At 33.8% G+C, this 19,925-nt stretch overlaps 4 protein-coding genes and 1 non-coding gene across 5 annotated transcripts; 1 reads left to right on the top strand and 4 right to left on the bottom strand.

The window, feature by feature from the left end:
* Positions 1-1,638: 1,638 nt before the first annotated feature.
* LOC115999102 lies at positions 1,639-2,803 on the bottom strand. The gene has a single exon (XM_031238870.1). It carries the CDS (start codon positions 2,613-2,615, stop codon positions 1,779-1,781), a length of 837 nt encoding a protein of 278 aa, XP_031094730.1. The 5' UTR covers positions 2,616-2,803; the 3' UTR covers positions 1,639-1,778.
* A 2,710-nt stretch (positions 2,804-5,513) lies between these two features.
* TRNAL-CAA lies at positions 5,514-5,597 on the top strand. The gene has a single exon. It is a non-coding gene; the product is annotated as a tRNA-Leu (tRNA).
* A 1,520-nt stretch (positions 5,598-7,117) lies between these two features.
* Positions 7,118-8,870, bottom strand: LOC115999104 (basic endochitinase-like). The gene is made up of 3 exons (XM_031238872.1): positions 8,551-8,870; positions 7,853-8,006; positions 7,118-7,739 (listed from the first exon to the last, which is right to left on the bottom strand). Exons 1-3 carry the CDS (start codon positions 8,825-8,827, stop codon positions 7,367-7,369), a joined length of 804 nt encoding a protein of 267 aa, XP_031094732.1. The 5' UTR covers positions 8,828-8,870; the 3' UTR covers positions 7,118-7,366.
* A 2,963-nt stretch (positions 8,871-11,833) lies between these two features.
* LOC115999103 (basic endochitinase-like) lies at positions 11,834-13,787 on the bottom strand. The gene is made up of 3 exons (XM_031238871.1): positions 13,484-13,787; positions 12,975-13,128; positions 11,834-12,309 (listed from the first exon to the last, which is right to left on the bottom strand). Exons 1-3 carry the CDS (start codon positions 13,761-13,763, stop codon positions 11,934-11,936), a joined length of 810 nt encoding a protein of 269 aa, XP_031094731.1. The 5' UTR covers positions 13,764-13,787; the 3' UTR covers positions 11,834-11,933.
* Positions 13,788-15,027: 1,240 nt separating this feature from the next.
* Positions 15,028-16,780, bottom strand: LOC115999105 (basic endochitinase-like). The gene is made up of 3 exons (XM_031238873.1): positions 16,460-16,780; positions 16,189-16,342; positions 15,028-15,661 (listed from the first exon to the last, which is right to left on the bottom strand). Exons 1-3 carry the CDS (start codon positions 16,728-16,730, stop codon positions 15,289-15,291), a joined length of 798 nt encoding a protein of 265 aa, XP_031094733.1. The 5' UTR covers positions 16,731-16,780; the 3' UTR covers positions 15,028-15,288.
* Between the last annotated feature and the right edge of the window lie 3,145 nt (positions 16,781-19,925).

The following is a 19,925-nucleotide window of genomic DNA, read 5'->3' as shown; positions in this document are numbered from 1 at the left end:
GATACATTCAGGGTACGGTTATAAGTATTATAAACAACCCTAAGGGTACATACATTTACAAAATTATCCATGTACCGTAACAAGTGAGTGTACTGTAGGGGATCAGACTCACTCAGTAAATGCTCGCAGTTCGAATTTGAATCATGCTTCATTTCAATACTTGTCATCTCTGAATAGCATATAAGACATACACAACATCTTAATTCTTAAACATTCCTTCAGTTGAAAGATAAATAAGAATAGAGCTACTATTCTTAACAAAAAAAATTTGATTTCACATAACGTGTTATTATATCATATATGATGAATTTATTATCAAAGTACAATACTTTTAATTAGATAACCAATAACTCAAGATATGGCATCAGCTCAATGCGGGTCAGCATGTGATTGCAATGTGGGCATTTCTTGGAATTTGGTAAAACTGCTTACCAATTACAAAGTTATATATTCTTGAATTGGTTTCATGTGGATTGTGACTAATACTAATCTACCATACGTGTCTCTACCTCCCTTTCTTTCTCATGAGTCATGAATATGTGTCACTTTTATAAATCAGTTAATTTATAATCAGGAGAATGATGAGATTTTAAATTTAATTAACTCTAGTGAAAGTTGTCTATCAAGCTTCTTAATTAAACTTTAAATTGATTAATTATAAATAAATTAGACTGATTTACCATATACTCTATAATCTTTTACAAATAAAGGTTATGTTGCTTCCCCAAGTGCCAACTTCCTAGTAAATAAAAAGAGATTCACACAATTTTAAATTTCTACACTACGTATGGCTTGTTGGGAATGCTTCTTTGCTACAGCAATGACTTCATCTTTGAGGCATGAAACAAGATAACAAAACCAAGAAACGAAAAAATTGTTGAACTAACATTTATGTTCATAGGTAGATATATATGTGATGTTCTGGTACAAGGCATGAGATTTGTATAGCACCCAAGAACCAACAACATATGTATGGCTGCAGATTAATTGTCTGCAGATGAGGAATTGTGTGGGGGTTCCATTTTGATTTGGAGGCTAAAAGACAAATCAAATTAAATGAATGAAAGATCATGGAAGCTAGGACAATACTCTAAAATAGATCAAATTAAAGATGTATGGACCACTAACCACATAAACTAAATTATTTGAAGATGTAGATAGATATGGTAGTTAAGGCAATCCTTAAACAAATATATGAAATGATACAGATGTATGTGCACGAATGGCCTGCCTATTCTACGTTCCATACGAAACTTCCACCACCATTATTGCTACTTCAATTTTCCAAATACATAGGAAACTTCCACCAACTAGATCTTATTGATAGGTTTTAGATGAAAATTGTTTTGTAACTTTAATCGGTAAAGATTATAATTAAGGAGATAAATTAGTTTAGTTAACTAGTCCAAATTAATAAGATCAATGAATACTTTATCATAAAATAAACAAATTAGTTTAAATTGATCTCAACTGTCTAACAGCCTTAAAATAAAAAAGTTATAGATCACCCTCTAACCAAGTTATAGATCACCCTCTAAAAGTTAGTGTAACTTTTTGATAATCAAATTAAAAGTCTGATCAACTTGAACTACTCGTGGGAAAAGGGGGAACAGATAGCAAAAAAGAGATGAGATGAAATTTGGAGCAAAAACTTTACAATATGTATTTGCACATAGTTTTTTCTTTAATTACAAAACTGATCATGTATGTACATTCAAATTCATAAGCACAGCTCTTAAAATCTGGGATGCTTATGGAGAATTTTGTGATAGAAAACTTCAATGGCATGAGATAACATTGAGAAGAGAGGTTCTTGATCTAATCAAGGCTCTAAATGAATTCTCCAACCCATTTTCTATCCCTTCAAGCTGAGCTCCCACCCTCTCCAATTCATCTATCTTCTTCGTCCTGTACTGTTCTTCCTCCTGGGAAGCTATAGCCCCCTTGTGCAGAACCAATCTCGAAACCAGACACCATTTACTTGCCTTCGCCTTTGAATTTGAATTTGAAGCCACCATTGATAAGAACACCAACACTTTCTGCAGAACAGAATTGGCCATGGAACTGGATTCTCTCAGAGCCCTAATCACAGCACAAACATGGTGATCATCAAAATCTAACAAGACAGGGGTCCAGATTTCCTGATCCAATTTTTTCAGAGACGTGATCAATCTTCTGGCTCCCTGTTTCACCAAAGAATTGTGTTTGTTTTTGTTGGAGAGATGATTTCCCTTTCGTCTTCTCAGGCAGGACTGGAGATCCCAGAGAGATTCCTTAAACTGCGAAACAATCTCCCTGGTCGTCCCGCAGATGTCGAGGATCTTTACAGAGTTTTCCAGCAACTGATCCGCCCATTTTTCGTGGCGGGACAGAGCTTGGATTGTGTGCGGCGAGGTGAGGAGAGAATCCACGGATTTCTGGAGCTCAGATAAGGCGTGGAGACCGGCGCAGATTACCTCGGCGTCGGAGGATTCTGCCGAGGTTGTTTCCCAGGATTTGAGCTTGTTGAGTTCCTCTTCGGTTTTGGCGGTGGTGGGGTGGGATCTGGAGGGTAAACTGATTGATCTTGCGCTGCCCAGAGCTTTGGATTTTGAGGAGGAGAAGGAAGTGGCCATGGCGGCTTTAATTTGGCGGTGTTGATTTTGAATTGGTTGGGTTCAATGGATTTTCTTGATCGGATGATGGGTATGAATGGTTTGAAGTGAAGGTGTTATATACAGAAAGGAGAAAGAGGTGTGTAGAAGGAGACAAGATGCGCAATCCGCTGCTGCTATATGGCAATGTGATCGCCATGTGATCTTGGGTAGTTCACTTACAACCTTGCCAAACATTAGTTTAAACAGTTGCCAATCTAATAAACCATGGTATTTCCATATCGTTTAATGACGCGAAGTGACTCTCTGAAATAGGAGGTCATGAGTTATTCGAATTTATACGAGCACTGGTTATGAACAGATACTCCGTATTACATTGTAACAAAATCAGTAGTGCTAAAAAATTTAGAGAGTGTACTGCATTTGAGCTCTAGTAAAACTATTTATGAACATATATTACATTGTAACAGAGTTGGTAGTGCTCTAAAAATTTAAAGAGTGTATTACGAGTTTGAATCTCAATAGTAACAGAGTTGGTAGGTTAACAAATTTAGAGATAGACTCAATAGTGCGCAAAAATTTAAAAATTTTAAGAATGAACTGCAAGTTCAAATCTAAATAAAGACTAACTATAAACAAATATTACATTATAATATAGTCAGTAGTGCTTAAAAAATAAAAAATTGTACTACATATCACACTGCGTGCAATGCTACGTTACATAATCTTGGGCTTCTCTAACCCTGAGAATTGATTAATCCATGTGCAAGAATCGGTTGCATGGAATTTCTCTCTTTTTAAGAGAATATAGTCTATTTTAAAAGATATGTATGTATCTTCTTTTAAAATTGATACATATTTTAATGTGAAACAAAATGTTACATTAATATTTGGGTGGTGCATCATCAGCTCCCTGTAATCTCGGCATTTATGCCACTTCGCGTTTTGAAAACGTACGTGGCGTGTTGAGTGTGCCTAGGTTGGAGGAGCCCGGACTTCATGGGTTGTACGTGTTATGTTCATCGTAAAATGTTGGGATGGGAAGGTTCAAGGTAAGGTTGGAAGTTGTAACACTAACGTAGATACATCAACTACTACTATACACCCATCCAATAAAACAAATAATGCGGTATCTGTATGAGCAACTCAGTTAGTACGAGAATAAAATTTAGAAAAAAAAATTAGTGATCAAATTTTATCAGTAATAATGTGAAAGTAATTTTTCAAAGTGAGAAAAATAGTGTATGTGTTCAATTGAGTTACTATAATTTATATCCTTCTAAATGTTTTGTTGGATTGGGACTGTAATTACCTTTGGAGTTAGAAATTCAACCTTTTTGTGAAGTAATAATACGTGGATTAGATGTTAATAAACTACCTAACAAAGAAATAGGGGATTGGTGCAAACAAGTTAAAATATAATACAAAACTCTAAAAATAATACTAACTTTTTAGATTAATTAATTACAGATTGCATTTATTTTGTTCAAAGGACTATTTTGTCGGCCTACTAATAATGTATACTATTAATTTATATTAACACTAATTTATTATTTATATAATAATTTAACAAAACACCAATTGTTTATATTAATTAATTTGATTCCTCAGCAAAATCCAAACTCCTCATTTTAGTACACTTAGCAGTGTTTTGTCTGTTCAATGTTATGGGATTAATGCATGCATGGACCATTAAACAGTGGCAAACAATTAGGGATGAGGAATAATACTGTGGCCTGTGGGGTGGCCGACTTATTGTCTGTACATGAAAGTACATCCCAACACATTACATATGTACCACAAACTTTGCTATTCAACTGTTACGAAAAAAGATTTATGAGAAAGTTTATAATTCTTAACTGAAAGTCTGTAATTATTATCTAAAAATATTGTAGATATGATGAAGGTTGTTTTGTAGTCCTAGTCTATAATAGAACACGAGAAGGTAAATCAATTTAAATTGTTTATAACTGACCAGTTCAAACAAAGGCAGCTCGGTAACTCTAATCAAGTTGGTCGGATAGTTGGTTTGGTAATCACAAGTTCCAAATTTAACTTTCTATAGGAGTTATCTGATATACTGACCTTCTCAATTTGAATCCGTTAATTATTGGCAACCTAAACTGGTTTACTTACTAGTGGTCATTTACCGACTAGGATTACAAGACAAGTTTTACCTAAATAGCACAATGAATTTTCCTTATATCAAAGAAATTAAACTAACACTTGATTTCACGGGACATGGAAGCATATGGTTATATTCTTCTTTATTCTGTTTTTTTCTTTTGTTGAAGAATTTATATTATGAAATGAAGTTTGTGGGCACAGTGCTGGCGCAGGTGCAGGCTGATGAAACATCACATGCTGATTCTTCAGATCTTATGTATGGTGACAAAACCATTGGGAATTAATTAAGTGCAGGGAGAAAGAGCTCAGAGATCAAAAGGGAAAACAATATTTTGCATATGTGTTTATGGTTGGATACGTTGAACCTTGAAACACATACATTTACCAAGCTAATAAATATGTGGAGAATAAGGTATATTCTTTTTAAATTTATAGTGATGTATATTTAAGAGAAACTTCAGATTGTTATTTGAATGCAGGAGATAGACTAGTCTAAATTATTGCCGATCACTAGCTTAAATCAAAAAGGCTAATAGATCATTTATGTAAAGTCGAACTTGGAATCTTGTGGTTATCAAATCAACTCTGATCTCCGACCAACTTAATTGGGAATATATATTGAACTCAATCCATATATTTATAAATTTTATGGCAACTTATATCAACGCATACACTTACATTTTAGGTATCAAGTTTGAACTTTGAGAATGAAGCTACGTAATTCTTCTTATTATTTCATTTAATGGCATTATACTATGAATAAATAGTAAACGTCAGCAAAATAACACAACAGTCAGGATGGCCGAGTGGTCTAAGGCGCCAGACTCAAGTTCTGGTCTTCGTGAGAGGGCGTGGGTTCAAATCCCACTTCTGACACTAATATCCTTTTTTGGCTACCACCTTACTCAAGGAGTACTGCGTGATTGAGTGGGGAATCCACCTGTGAGTCTGTGACCGCGTAGAAACAATGGGCAATAATCTAATTTAAATTACAATGTTGATAATTAAACTTCACAATTAGTTGTTTGTTTCAATGAATCAAGTTAAATATTAAAACATTTTGAACTTTTTATGTGCAGTGGGTTAGAATGGAGGTGCAGTTAGCCAGCTAGGCGCGACACAAGAGCATAATAACATGAGCTAACACGACCTAAAATGATACAAACTTAACACAAACACACAATAATCGGGTGCAACAATCACGTGAGGCATAGCTCGATGCAGATTTTATCTAGTGTAGCACGGGTTAGCGGTACCCAACACAAGCAAATACCAAACATGGTATACATAGTCACACCATGAGTGCAATATCAACACAGATCAAGATTAACATGTTCGGGTACAATAATGCACAATGCAAATTGTTTGTTGTGAATGACATGAACAATTGGGGCAAACAATTAATCTAGTCAAAGCCACTTTGTGGTGATCAAGGCACACCCCAAAATATTGGGGTGTGTGAAGTTTTCGTTAATCATACCCTTTAAGTTTATAAAAGGTATAATACTAATTACTCGTCATCTGCCAAGGACCTTGTATTCCAGTGACATCAAACCCTTCCCTTTATACGGGAGGTGGTGGGTTCGAGCCAAAAAAAAATTACTCATCATCTAATTTTTGTGCATGTCCACTATTCATACCTTCTATCCTATCCCTTATATATTAACTAACCAGTACTGTAGTGAATTTTAGACAAAAAAAATCAATTTAACTTATACTAAATTAAAAATAAACTTTCAATATATTAAAAAAAAATATTTATTAGTGATTCACATTACAATATGGACCATAGTCCATAATATAATTTGCTTTTCTATAAGCCCACTCAAAATTCCAAACATCTATCTTTAATTGACCCAAACTCCATCCCACCCCAAACCACTTCGTCCTTGACCAGGCCCCATCACTTTCAATTCATTCAAATTATAATCCATTATGTTTTCTTATTAATTTATCTAAAACAGTAAAATGTTTTGGTCAAATAGTAGGATTCTATGATTTTATCTAAAATATGCATAACATATATATCTATCCATCCATTAGATAATTCTCATATATTACTTATTATTTCAAGATAATTCTCCGGGATCCATTTATTATTATTATTTTTAATGCGGAAAAGTTGCTATATTTTTAAAATAATGGTGTTAGTTAGACACAATTTAAGTCAAGTGTGACTGACACATCATGCATAAATACAAATTATTTTTACAAATTTTACAATTGTGAAAGAAATCAATGATATATAACAAATATTATCCTTAAAAGTTTTCATATATCAAATCTAGTGATATATTACCAGATAAATGTGACAAAAATTATGTTACGTTATTCAAGTTATATATGAAGTTGTAGAATAAAAATATGAGAAAGTGAGTATGAAAGTTGGAGGTAAATAATATAAATATAAACGGAGTATATTATTGATCAATCGAATATGATGAATTATTCACTCAAACATGATGAGTTATTCATCACTCCATGTAATCATCAGTATACATTATTAAACATGGCCAACATACTTTGGACGTACTAAAAGCACGTACATTATTATCAGCTAACCTTATTCTTTGATATATGAGAAAGATAGTGCTAAATATACGGGGAAAGTCCACATCATCCAGCTATTCAAAGCTATATATGATTTAGGAGCCAAAAGGCCTTTGATTGGCGCAGTCCAAATTATTGCCATATCCAACTCCAAGAATGTCACAATATCTCTTGTAAAACCCAATCCTATCCTCCATTTGCGCGTTAGATCCCTTCCCGCACTCAATCCCGCCGTTGATAATGTTGGTGACCACACCATATCCGGGGACGCGGCCGGCGGCGGTGTCTGCCGCCGACGGAGTCCATCCGCCGGTCATGACGGCGTGGGCCGACGGCTTGGGAGATTGGGGTGTCATCCAAAACCAGAAGGCGGTCTTGAAGGATATCACGGGGTCGGTAGCCACCAAATCCGGGTTGTTTAGTAGATCCGCTCCTATGGCTTTCCCGGCTGGACCATAGTTGAAATTGCTGCAATAATGTAAAATTATCATTTTACATTACTATTGTTTTTTGTGGGATGAGACTAATTCAATTTAGTTTTGATTGATTTATTCGAAATGGGACAAGACAAGATCACTTACTAAGAAATTTGGATAGGACCACGACCAAAGTACTTCTTGCCGGGAGCACAAGGCCACTCTTGGCTTGCCTGACAGTAATCTGGTGGGTTGCCTTGTTCTTGCTTGAAGCAGTATCCCCATGCATATGGTCCATCTGGTGCAGTTGCCCATCCACCTTCATACACAAAAATTAAGCAACTAATAATATAATTTCTTATACATATATATGCATCAAACTAATAGAAATATATAAGCTTGTTGACTTGATAAAGACAAATTCAAAGTTTGACTTTTAGTCGGAATATCTTATTGATTTTTTCAGTTTGAGCATCTCGATTCTTTGCTGATTAGGGTTACGGTTTCTCCCAAAGCATGCCCTTAGCTTGGCTCGTTGTGGGGGAAAGTTATTTACTTTTTCAATTTGAGTCAATTCACTATTGACAACCCACATAGGTTTTGCATCATTGTGGTCCTTTGTCAGCTATGATCACAAGACGAATTGAATTTCACCTAAAGCGCACCTTCAGCTCTCAACGGGAGTAACTTATAGGCTTTCTCAATTTCAGTCAGCAAATTATTGACAATGCCTATTTATCTCTTTCTAATCCTTTATTAAGTCACAAGACAGATTTCACTCACATCATATATTTCAGTAGAGATTGTGAAATTTTCATAAATCAAAGGAAAAAGATTGATGTGGTATATATAAAAATGATTACCAGTAGTCTCGTGAGAAGTTTGAGCCAAAAAGGCAGCAATCTCTCTCTTACGAGTATCAACGTCGCCGGCGGTCCCAAAAGCGGCGAAGGAGTTAGCCGCCTGAATGAAAGCTTCGTAGGTGTAAAACCCACTCGCACAATTAGCGTCGTTACGATGCTTAAGCATCTCATCAAACAACGGTTTTGTCACAATGGACCCCACACCCTGCGCCATTATCGTCCCTGTCAGGACAGACAGGGCAACACAAACCAAACCCAATCCCAGAATAACTCTCATGATGTTCTTCACTTACTACTATGATAATAATGTGGTGAGTTTAAGGTTATTGGAACTGCTACGTATTTATAGGCGCCATGGCAGAGGTTTTTGCAGACTTTTCCACTTGCAGATTTCCAGAAAGACAAACGGATCGGATCATTATCTCTCATGGCTGCTAAGCTATGGAAGTTTTGTCATTGAATTAAGATAACATTACACATTTACACGCTATGTTGATGCTACGTGTTGGAGTTTGGCTTGACCGCAGGGCCATTGATTGATAGGCTTCAAGAATCAAGATTGATTTCAGTACAGACTTTGAATTTTCTCCACACGCACTTTGAAATGCTTCATATTCAATTCTCATATTAGAGAAAATATTATAAAACCTTAATTAATTTTCTTCTCACATAGAATTAATTAAGAATATATCACTTCTTCTTAGTGTGATTTATATTGTATTATATTTGCACTATTATATAGCACGGGTAGAATTTATTCAATACATAGTTGAAAGACAATGCTAATTGTTACATGAGTAATTAAAAATAATAATATTACGCATTTGTTATTAACTATAATTTTTGACATAGTGATAAGCATCTAAAAACATAATAAGTCTCAATCAAGGTTATATCCTTGATTTATGTCCCTCTTTTTGTATGCTAATAAATGTATACATTTTGCTTTAAATCTTGTACACTTCAATGTTATTAGACAAAAATGTCCCTACTACATTCTTGTTATACAAAACTACCCTTACACCGTTATAACACCGTTAATTTTAACTCCATCATTATTACCATACACCTATATCTATCATATCTTTTTCCTATTCTTTAATTATCATTTTATTAAAATCATTATATAATTAATTTAATGGTTGATTATATTTTAATTAAATTTCTATTAATGGTAAATCATATATGTGTGTATAAAATACATATATTATTTGTGTAAATATAATTCGAATTATAAATTTTAATTATTTGTATTTATTAATGTTTTAATATTGGGCATGAGTTTTCGCGCATCGCGCGTACAAAATACTAGTTTAACAAAATAAGATGAAAAAATGAGCAGAAATGAAGGAACCAACCAAAAAACAAAATTAGGGTGGCGGGGTGATTAGGTCAATCGTCACCATCAACAATTTATGTCTAGAAGCGGCATCTCAAATTTTCAATCACTCCCACTCCCTGCCTAAAAGGCTTTCTGTTCCTATTACGAATGCCTATTTTCCAGATTGTTATAGATAATATAGATTAAATAATGAATTTATATTTTTGAATTATTTATAAAAAAAAACTAATGGGATGTTAATTGCAAGGAGGGAATTAGAAGAGAAAGAATTGTAATTTCATGAAAGATAAATAGTAGGAGAATAAAGTGAGAATTTAAATTTCAATGTTTGATTTGTAAAAAATTAAAAATAGAATTACTATGATATCAAAGAAATTTATATCCAGATACGTAGTTAAAGTCTTCTGTAATCCAATTTGAAATATGTTTTTTTACGTAAAGATGCAGTACATGTAGTCGTGTGTGTATGTATGTGTGTGCGCTCGTGTGCGCAATACTCTATATATAACTTGATTTATTTGAGTTATGCAATTTCAAAAAAATTACTGAAAAATTAATTAATATGTTTAGTTTCTTTAAACTTTCTTAGATTTTTTTTATTTTTATAATTCTAATATATCTTTGCTATATACAAACATGCATGCATTAAAAAAACATAACAAATAATTGAGAATTTAATAAATTACTTGTAAATTAAAAAACCATATACTGAACAAAATCACCAAGTCATCAAATATGTTAATTATTTTTTCATGTAAAGTTATTCCCATCAAATATATTCCTTAAAGTAGTTATGTATTGTATATGAAAAATACTACTTGAATTCTTAAATTGACTCTTAATTCCCTCACTTAAATTTTTGATGTAGATATTTTTTTAGACCGATATAATGAAGATAACTTATAAATGTTTGTCGTGTTATGGGGTAATTATGATGGAGTAGAGATTAAGAGTCCTTGTAGGAAAATTCATATTGTATTTGGAAAGGGTAAAAAAGTACTTTTAATTCAATGGTTTTGACTTTTGAGTAAAAAATGTTCCACCAATTATGCCTCTGATTCGTACTGATAACTTTCAAACTATTGATGCATAATAAATTAACACTTATTATCAAAAAAAAAAATTAAAAAATTAACACTTTAGTACAAAGTAACGTATACGGTTTAACCAATTATAGGTATATAATAAATTTCTGTAGAAATCTTCTTTGCTGCTAGACTTTGAATTTGAATACTTAAAACATGGCTCTATAATCCCCTTGGCAATTTAATACTTGAATACTTAACTTGATACTCAAATATTTACAATAAATTGTCTTAGAATCTCTTCAGTATGTTGGGAGCGTATTAGAGAGTCAAATCCAGCATCCTATTATTAATATGTGTGCGGACTTTTACGCAAATATAAGAAAATAAAGTTGCTTCTTTGCTATTGGCTATAACTTTTTGCATAGTGGTAAGTGTTTGGTCTGGTCGACCTCTATTTATAGTAGAAAAAGCACTTTCATGCTTGATCATTTGAACTTTTGAATTGTTTTATATATTGTAACAAGTATATTGGCAGGGCGTTATATCGCAAATCCAAAAGGTTATTTATAGTAGAAAAATTAAAGCACCTCCATGCTTGATCATTTCGACTTTTGAATTGTTTTATACAGAGTATATTGGACGAGTGTTATATCGTAAATCAAAAAGGTTATTTATAGTAGAGAAATTAAAGCACCTCCATGCTTGATCATTTGAACTTTTGAATTGTTTTATATATTGTTATATCATAGACTAAAAAGGTGGACATTAGTTCTATACATTGTTTCATAATTTTCAAAAGAGGTGTTTATAGTGGCGTTTGTTTCTTTTTCTCGCATAATCAGAAACAACTTTGGTAATGCAGGTACATAATTTGTTAATTATGTACTCAAAAATCAAAAAGTTAAATTAGTACTGATAGAATATGGAACCTTTCATTTATGCAGAATGTAAATAAAAACTAAAGTATATTTTATTGCCTTAAACCATTTATTCGATGAATTAGACTTGGGATCCTAATTGGGATAAGACTTTTGGTTAGCACAATCAAGATTGGTCCCAGACCCAACACCAAGAATGCCACAATATCTCTGGTAGAATCCAATTCTATCCTGTTGCTTATCAGCAATAGACCCTGTTCCACATTCAATCCCACCATTGATGATGTTGGTGATCATACCATAGCCGGGGACACGGCCGGCGGTTCTGTCTGTCGCCGATGGAGTCCATCTGCCGGTGATGACGTCATGGGACGATGGCTTAGGGGGCTGGGGTGTAATCCAGTACCAGAAGGCGGTCTTGAAGGAAATCACGGCGTCATTGGCCACCAAATCAGGGTTGTTTAGTAGATCCTGTCTTAGGGCTTTCCCAGCTGGACCATAGTTGAGGTTGCTGTAAAACCATCGTTTTATATATTAAGAAATAAAGTATATTTTTCAAGTCTAAAACATAGTAGATCAGAGTTGGTCAAACTTGCCAAGGATATTGTTTTTTTTTTTAGGTTTATTCCTCACCCTGTGACCCTAGCCGGCAAAGGATCACAGGGGGTAAACCAGCCTAGGTTACCCATAGCTGACCGGCTCAAACCCAGGGGTTTGAGGTTTGAACCTACGACCTCTCAGTTGTAGGTGGATCTCGCTTACCACCTGGGTTGGGGTCACCCCCCTGCCAAGGATATTGTTGTCTAGTGGCATAGAGTATCGTTTCAAGCCTCAGAGCCATAGACTAGTACAAAAGGATTTTACCCACAGAGAGTGTTGGGGTAGCAACTATAGACCTCCCTACTATTGTTAGGGTAGTGACTATAGACAATTTACCTCCTTGTGGTGTCACCTAAACTAGTACAAATAGTAGCGATTACTGAAAATTTACCTCCTTGTGGAGCTAAATCACTAGGTGGAGACAATTTACCTCCTTGTGGGACTAAATCACTAGGTGGACTTTCTCATAAATTAAAGTATAGAGTATTGGTTAATTAATTCTTAAACCACCCTGTTACCCCAATTTAACCACTATTATATAGATGTTGTGAAACTCATATATGGAATGATACATACGAGGTAAGTTGGATAGGACCACGACCATAGTACTTCTTGCCGGGAGCACAAGGCCACTGTTGGCTTGGCTTGCAGTAATCTGGTGGGTTGTTTTGTTCCTGTTTGAAGCAGTATCCCCACGCATATGGCCCATCAGGGGCACTCGGCCATCCACCTTTAATTAATTTACAATCAACATCATAGGAATCGCATATTAAACAAACCAATACCATAGTTAAACAAGAATAGTAATCTCTTCTTCCCATGTTATGTGTCTGATTCAATTAATCAGACTTGACTAAAGTTATTTTTAATTCAAATTTTCATAATATTAAATTTAGTATTAGTATACAAAATTTATATATTTAGAAACTATACTAAAAGTATTATTAAACACAAAAAATTAAATTTAAAAATAAAAAAAAATACTAAAGAAAATAACAAAGGAAAAAGAATTGTTAGTTTGACCAGTGAATAATAAGTAGGACAGAGAAAGTAGTACGTACAAGGAAAAGATTAAGGTAAAATACCAGTAGTTTCATGAGAAGTTTGACCCAGAAAGGCAGCAATCTCTTTTTTACGAGTGTTAATGTCGCCGGTTGTTCCAAACGCCGGATAGGCGTTGGCGGCCTGAATGAAAGCTTCGTAGGTGTAAAACCCTTTGGCACAGTTACCTTCGCTGCGATGCTTAAACATCTGATCAAACAACGGCTTTGTGACAATGGATCCCACACCCTGAGCCATCGACCCTGTCAGGAGAGACAGGGCAAAAACCAATGCCAATCCCAGAATAATCTTTATCCCCATCATGTTTTTCACTACTTCTATGTGGTGAGTTTAATTAAGGTTGGAGCTTCTACGTATTTATAGGCGCCATGGCAGAGGTTTTGCAGACTTTTCCACTTGCAGATTCCCAGAAAGACAAACGGATCATTATTTCTCATGGTGGCTGCTAAGCTATGGAAGTTTTCTCATTGAAAATGACATTACACGCTATATATGTTGATGCCACGTGTTGGGGTTTGGCTTGACCGCAGGACCATTGATTGATGACAAATGCAATTTAATTTTTACTTTAAGTTTCAAGATTGATTTCAGTACAGTCTTTGAATTTTCTGCACACGCACTTTCAAATGCTTCATATTCAATTCTCAGGTTAGAGAAAATATATAAACCCTTATTTTTCTCACATAGAATTAAGTGTTGATATCATCAGGATATCACTTCATATTAATCGATTATATTTGTTGTGCCGCAGCTTTTGCATGAGTTTTGTTAGTGTGATTTATATTATTAGTGTCTGTGGGTTGGCTATTATATACTGATAGAGTTTATTCAATACACATTTTCCTGTGATGAGTGATGACGGTAATTTCTTTTATAAAATTTATCGATATCACTTCATATTTATTGATTTATATTTGAGTTATTTCCACATTTGGTCCCACGAGTATATGACATTTTCATATTTGGTCCCTGACTATTAAAATTTTCATATTTAGTCCCAAGATTTTTAAATCTCTACCATATTTGGTCCTTCCGATCATATTCTGGCCACCAGTGACCATTTTTCCGGCGAGTAAACTATTTTAAAGGGCAATATTGTCTTTTTATACCAAAAAAAAAAAGATTAATAATAGTGATAATAATGTTTATATATATATATAGACATGGATAATGATTAATTTCCAACAAATGTTATACCAGAAGATAGAGAATTGTTGTAAGGAGAAGCTAAGAAAAAAAAATTAACAAATTTTAAGTTTAACTTGATGGTAAATTATATATGAATTATTAAATATATGGCACTCATGAAAACTCAGGAATAGCATAATAGCTAGCAAAGATTCTTAGAATAGCTATTCCTCTTGCAAGAGAAAAAATCTATCTCCAAAAATAAAAGTCATTAACAAACAATGGAATAATTAAGTCTATTTATAAAAATATCATTCCATTACACTATTTTAGACCTATTCCATAAATCAGACGAATTATTAATTTTTTTAGTCTAGTTACTATAGTTATGGAGAAGGGAGACCATCATTATATATTAAAAAAGTTAAATTACTACTGATATAGAATATGGAACCTTTCATTTATGCAGTATGTAAATAAAAACTATAGGTATATTTTATTGCCTTAACCCATTTGTTCGATGAATTATATTCACCGAATTCTCAGGTACACCGTACACATTATTATATTAGAACTTAGAAGCTAGCAAGCCTGCATAGTTTGGGCTAAGCCAACCTGCATTATTAACGTTGCACGCTTATTCAAAGGTTCATTATTAGTAACATCGTACATATATAGGAAATTCAGATTTGGGATAATCCTAAGCAAAAGGCTTCTGGTTAGCACAATCAAGATTGCTCCCAACCCCAACACCAAGAATGCCACAATATCTCTTGTAGAATCCAATTCTATCCTTTTCCTGAGGAGTACTAGACCCTTTTCCACATTCAATTCCACCGTTGATGATGTTGGTGATCACACCGTAGCCGGGGACACGGCCGGCGGTTTTGTCTGCCGCCGATGGAGTCCATTTGCCGGTGATGACGTCGTGGGACGATGGCTTAGGGGGCTGGGGTGTCATCCAGAACCATAAGGCGGTCTTGAAGGAAATCACGGCGTTATTGGCCACCAAATCAGGGTTGTTTAGTAGATCCGCTCCTATGGCTTTCCCAGCTGGACCATAGTTGAAGTTGCTGCAACCAGTATAAAATTAGTTCGGGATAGATAACTCCAACCAAGTTGGTGGAACACATGAATTTGTAATTATAATGTTTTAAGTTTCTTTACTCGTGGAAACTGTTATTAACTTTCTTGGTTTGAACCGATCCAATAGGTGTAACATAAGATTGTGGAACTCATTATGGTTCTGGTTCAATCATAAGGCAAACTTCACCCAGGGTGTCGGGTAGCCACTACAGGCAATTTACCTCATTAAGGTTCTTTACCAATTATGTTATAAGGTGAGGGCACCTTCACGACTACTATACAGGCAATTTACCTGGCCTTCTTGTGGTTCGCACCCAGAGCCCACCTTTAAGTAGAGACTACAGCAAATTATCCATTAGGTTCTTTGTCGGATAAATCACTACTCACTAGGTGGGCTTCACCCAGAGTATATCTTCAAATAATTAGAATTTTTTCATAAATTAAAGTATAGATCAAGAATCACCGTGTTACTCCCTCGAACAAAGCTAGAGTACAATTATGGAATGATACATACTAGGAAATTTGGATAGGCCCACGACCATAGTACTTCTTGCCGGGAGCACAAGGCCACTGTTGGCTTGGCTGGCAGTAAGGTCCCGGGTTGCCTTGTTCCTGTTTGTAGCAGTATCCCCATGCATATGGTCCATCAGGGGCAGTTGCCCATCCACCTTTAATTAATTTACAATCAACATCATAGGAATCGCATATTAAACAAACCAATACCATAGTTAAACAAGAATAGTACTACGTACGAGGAAAAGATTTAAGGTAAAAATGTAAAATACCAGTAGTTTCATGAGAAGTTTGGCCCAAAAAGGCAGCAATCTCTTTTTTACGTGTGTTAGTGTCGCCGGTTGTTCCAAACGCCGGATAGGCCTTAGCGGCCTGAATGAAAGCTTCGTAGGTGTAAAACCCTTTGGCAGGACAGGCAGCGTCGTTGCGATGCTTAAGCATCTGATCAAAGTTTTGCTTTGAGATAAGGGACTGGACCTGCGCCAATGTCCCTGTGAGGAGGGACAGAGCACAAACCAAAACCAATAATCCCAGAATCCTCATGTTTTTACCTCTATAGTACTAAGGTTTTTGTGTTGTTTTGTTGAGTTTAGTGTGGTGGTTTAAGGTTGGAACAACTTGGTATTTATAGGCACCACAGCAAAGGTTTTGGTAAGACTTTTTTTTTTTTTTTTTTTTTTTTTTTTTTTTGGGAAAGTTTGTATCTGCTCTGGTTGATTGAAGTAATCAGTCTAGGTTGTTCATAACTCAAATCAATAAATAAAGTCAAACATTCGTTATTCGAATGTGCCCTATGAATGAATCCGTCTGGGACCCCTAACCGGCAAAGAATCACAAAGAAGTAAATCAACTTAGGTTGTCCATAATTGAAAGATTTAAACTAAGAAGGCCAAGTAAATACTGTAGCAGTTGCGAATGTGCGCTTTAAGTGAAATCCGTCTTGTGACCCTAGTCGGAAAAGGACCGCGAGGAGGTAACTAAGTTTATGTTGTCTATATAGTTAGCTGGCTCAAACCAAGAAAAGTCCGTCAAAATTATTCGAATGTGAGCTTTGGGTAAAGTTCGTCTTATAACCCTATTGACAAAAAGACCACAAGAAGGATAAGTCATTAACTCAAATAATAAATAGTTTTTACCAATGATCAAACTTAAAACATTTTTAATAAATTGCTCTTGTAGAAAGATTAACTTTAAGAATATTTTGACTAAGACTTTTCGACTGGTAAATATCCGGAAGAGTAAAAGAAATCATTAACTATATGGTGGCTGCTTAGTGCTAACCATGGCAATTTCTAGATATCATGATTTGCGGGCTTGGGTGGGAAGTTGAGGACAATTGTGGATCAATTCCACTACTAGACTTTTCTCTTTGTACTCTACTCATAAAATTTTGGCATTTCATAGCTAGCTAGATTAGTACATGACTAATAAATACCTTTTATTATTAAGTTTGAACATACAAACGATTTCAATTGGAGAAGGGTACTCAACCTCGACTTGAATGAAAATAGGCCATGCCCCTTTGTAGGGACTTATGGCCTGGTCTAGTTTAGTCCTAATTTAATAGTATGCATAAATATAGTAGTATTATTTAGTGGCCAGGGCAATGGCACAGAGTCCTCCAATTTTTTAGAGTCCAATTTTCTTTTCTGGACGAGTGTTCTCACTTGAGCGCGTCCATATATATATAACAAATTAGAAATAATTAACCTCAATTCATATATCAATAAACTAATTGATAAATCTTACTTTATACCATGTTGAATTTCATTCCAATGTCAAATTATATTTGTATTGTCGATTTGCAAATTGTGTATTGGTAAATACTTACCTATTTATTAGAAAAATTGGTCGCTACAAAAGTAAAAATTATGGTAACAAGTAACCCATATCACTCTTGACTAGGGCGGGCTTGCCTAACTCCTAACAAAAATTTCGACTTTTCTTGTTTTATGGAAAAACTTGCAATTGCTATTCAAAAGTGCACAATGAATGAAGTTCATTTTGTAATTTTGATCAATAAAAGGTCACAACACAAGAAGGTAAACTAACTCAAGTTTTATATAGCTAATAATTAGCTTAAATCGATAAGGAAAATTTTTAGTTCTACTCACTTCTACCCTTGTATAAATGTATAATACAATAACTCTTTTAAATGTACTATATTATTATTAGGCATGAAATTGTACAAATTTTAATGCACTTAATGTTCTGTTACTATAAAAAGTCAGAACATTTTAAGTGTAGATGGCCAATTGAAGCAGGTGGTCCGGTAAATATGGCCAATTAAGATCGATCGTTTTATGTGGACCAATATCTACTATGAATATTGTACTGTTATCCAGATCAGATCAGAGTATCTATAAGATTAACATATTATGTGTTTTTAATTAACATATATATTATGTATATTCAGTTATTATGTATATTTAATTAAAATATTATGTTTTCCTTAGTCTCAACTCAAACATATATTTTAAGTGAATCTCGGATTGTGATCTTAGTCAATAAATGACCACAAAGAGAAAAATTGATTTCGATTGCTTATAGCTAATCAGCTCAAACCAATAAAGTCAATAAGTAATTCTATGGAGTCGAATTTGAAATCTTATGAGTACCGAGCCAACTATCTAAACAACTTGTCAGAGGTTATTTTATATATATCCCATGTTTGGTAACATAGTTAGCTTATCAATCAATTTTGACTTATTTGACCACTATTAACTGTTTAACTTGGTTAAGCAATCAATGAGTGTTTGATTAATTAGTTTTTTGTAATAGCTTATTGCTCCAAAATGTTAAAATTCAAAAAACTGCTCAACTTTTTTATCAGTTTTTTGAAAAAGTCATTTTACATATAATCAGCTATCAGCTAAGAACTATTTATCAAATACTTTTTTACAACTAACTAATGTTATCAATCAGTCAAACTCACTAACTCAATCAGCTATCAGTTAATCGCTATTTACCAAACATCCACATAATCTAGATTAAGATTCACAATAATGTAATTTGCGAGTCAAGATGAGACAGCTAAAATTTGTCCATTTCTTCCACTACCTATCCAAGACTGTCTTGATCATCTTAACCTTCTTCGTACGCCGGTTTTTAATATAAGGTTATTCATGATATCGTAGACTAAATGATTTTTTAATTTTATTAGTTGGTTGAATATAATTACGTACGTGTATGGTTTGTAGTTGATGAAACATTGAACATTTGGTTACCTTAATTTCTTCAATTGCAAATTGTTTAGTTAGTATCAAAGAAAAACTTGTAATATTGTACCGTACACTTTAATAATCCGAAAGTAATAAAAATGTTAAGGTGCCAATTCAATTTTGTATTCAATCAAAAAAAATAAAATTCAAAGCTATAATTTATTTTTAATTTTTTATTCAAATTTTCAAAAAGTATTATAATATTCAATTCATACTTATAAAGATTTATAATACACTTTGTTTTTATGATGAGAACCAAATTTATTTTTTTTCTCAATTGTAATCCATAAATTTTTTTTAAATCCATAAAATAATATATTATAAAAGTTCTAAAGAAAATTATGAATAATAAAACATTTGTATTTGTAGTCCGTAGGGACTTTTATTATGCTTTTTGAGCTAATTTTGGAAGCGTGTGAGAGAAAGCATATATATATATATATATATATATATATATATATATATATTACACAATTCAATTTTTTTTTATAAAAAAATTGTAATTATACTAGTTCAA

This window comes from Ipomoea triloba, chromosome 12, assembly GCF_003576645.1.
Source record: "Ipomoea triloba cultivar NCNSP0323 chromosome 12, ASM357664v1".
Taxonomy (NCBI): Eukaryota; Viridiplantae; Streptophyta; class Magnoliopsida; order Solanales; family Convolvulaceae; genus Ipomoea; species Ipomoea triloba.
This window is presented reverse-complemented; position numbering and strand designations above follow the sequence as displayed.

Bases quoted from the DNA above. Each gene is read 5' to 3' on its own strand.
- LOC115999102 (XM_031238870.1), bottom strand. From the start codon at position 2,615: ATGGCCACTTCCTTCTCCTCCTCAAAATCCAAAGCTCTGGGCAGCGCA.
- LOC115999104 (XM_031238872.1), bottom strand. From the start codon at position 8,827: ATGAGAGTTATTCTGGGATTGGGTTTGGTTTGTGTTGCCCTGTCTGTC. The intron at 8,007-8,550 runs GTAATCATTTTT...TTGTGTATGAAG, and splicing joins AACTTCTCACGAGACTACTG to GTGGATGGGCAACTGCACCA. The intron at 7,740-7,852 runs GTAAGTGATCTT...ACATTATTGCAG, and splicing joins GGTCCTATCCAAATTTCTTA to CAATTTCAACTATGGTCCAG.
- LOC115999103 (XM_031238871.1), bottom strand. From the start codon at position 13,763: ATGATGGGGATAAAGATTATTCTGGGATTGGCATTGGTTTTTGCCCTG. The intron at 13,129-13,483 runs GTATTTTACCTT...AATTAATTAAAG, and splicing joins AACTTCTCATGAAACTACTG to GTGGATGGCCGAGTGCCCCT. The intron at 12,310-12,974 runs GTATGTATCATT...ATGGTTTTACAG, and splicing joins GGTCCTATCCAACTTACCTC to CAACCTCAACTATGGTCCAG.
- LOC115999105 (XM_031238873.1), bottom strand. From the start codon at position 16,730: ATGAGGATTCTGGGATTATTGGTTTTGGTTTGTGCTCTGTCCCTCCTC. The intron at 16,343-16,459 runs GTATTTTACATT...AATTAATTAAAG, and splicing joins AACTTCTCATGAAACTACTG to GTGGATGGGCAACTGCCCCT. The intron at 15,662-16,188 runs GTATGTATCATT...TACTGGTTGCAG, and splicing joins GGGCCTATCCAAATTTCCTA to CAACTTCAACTATGGTCCAG.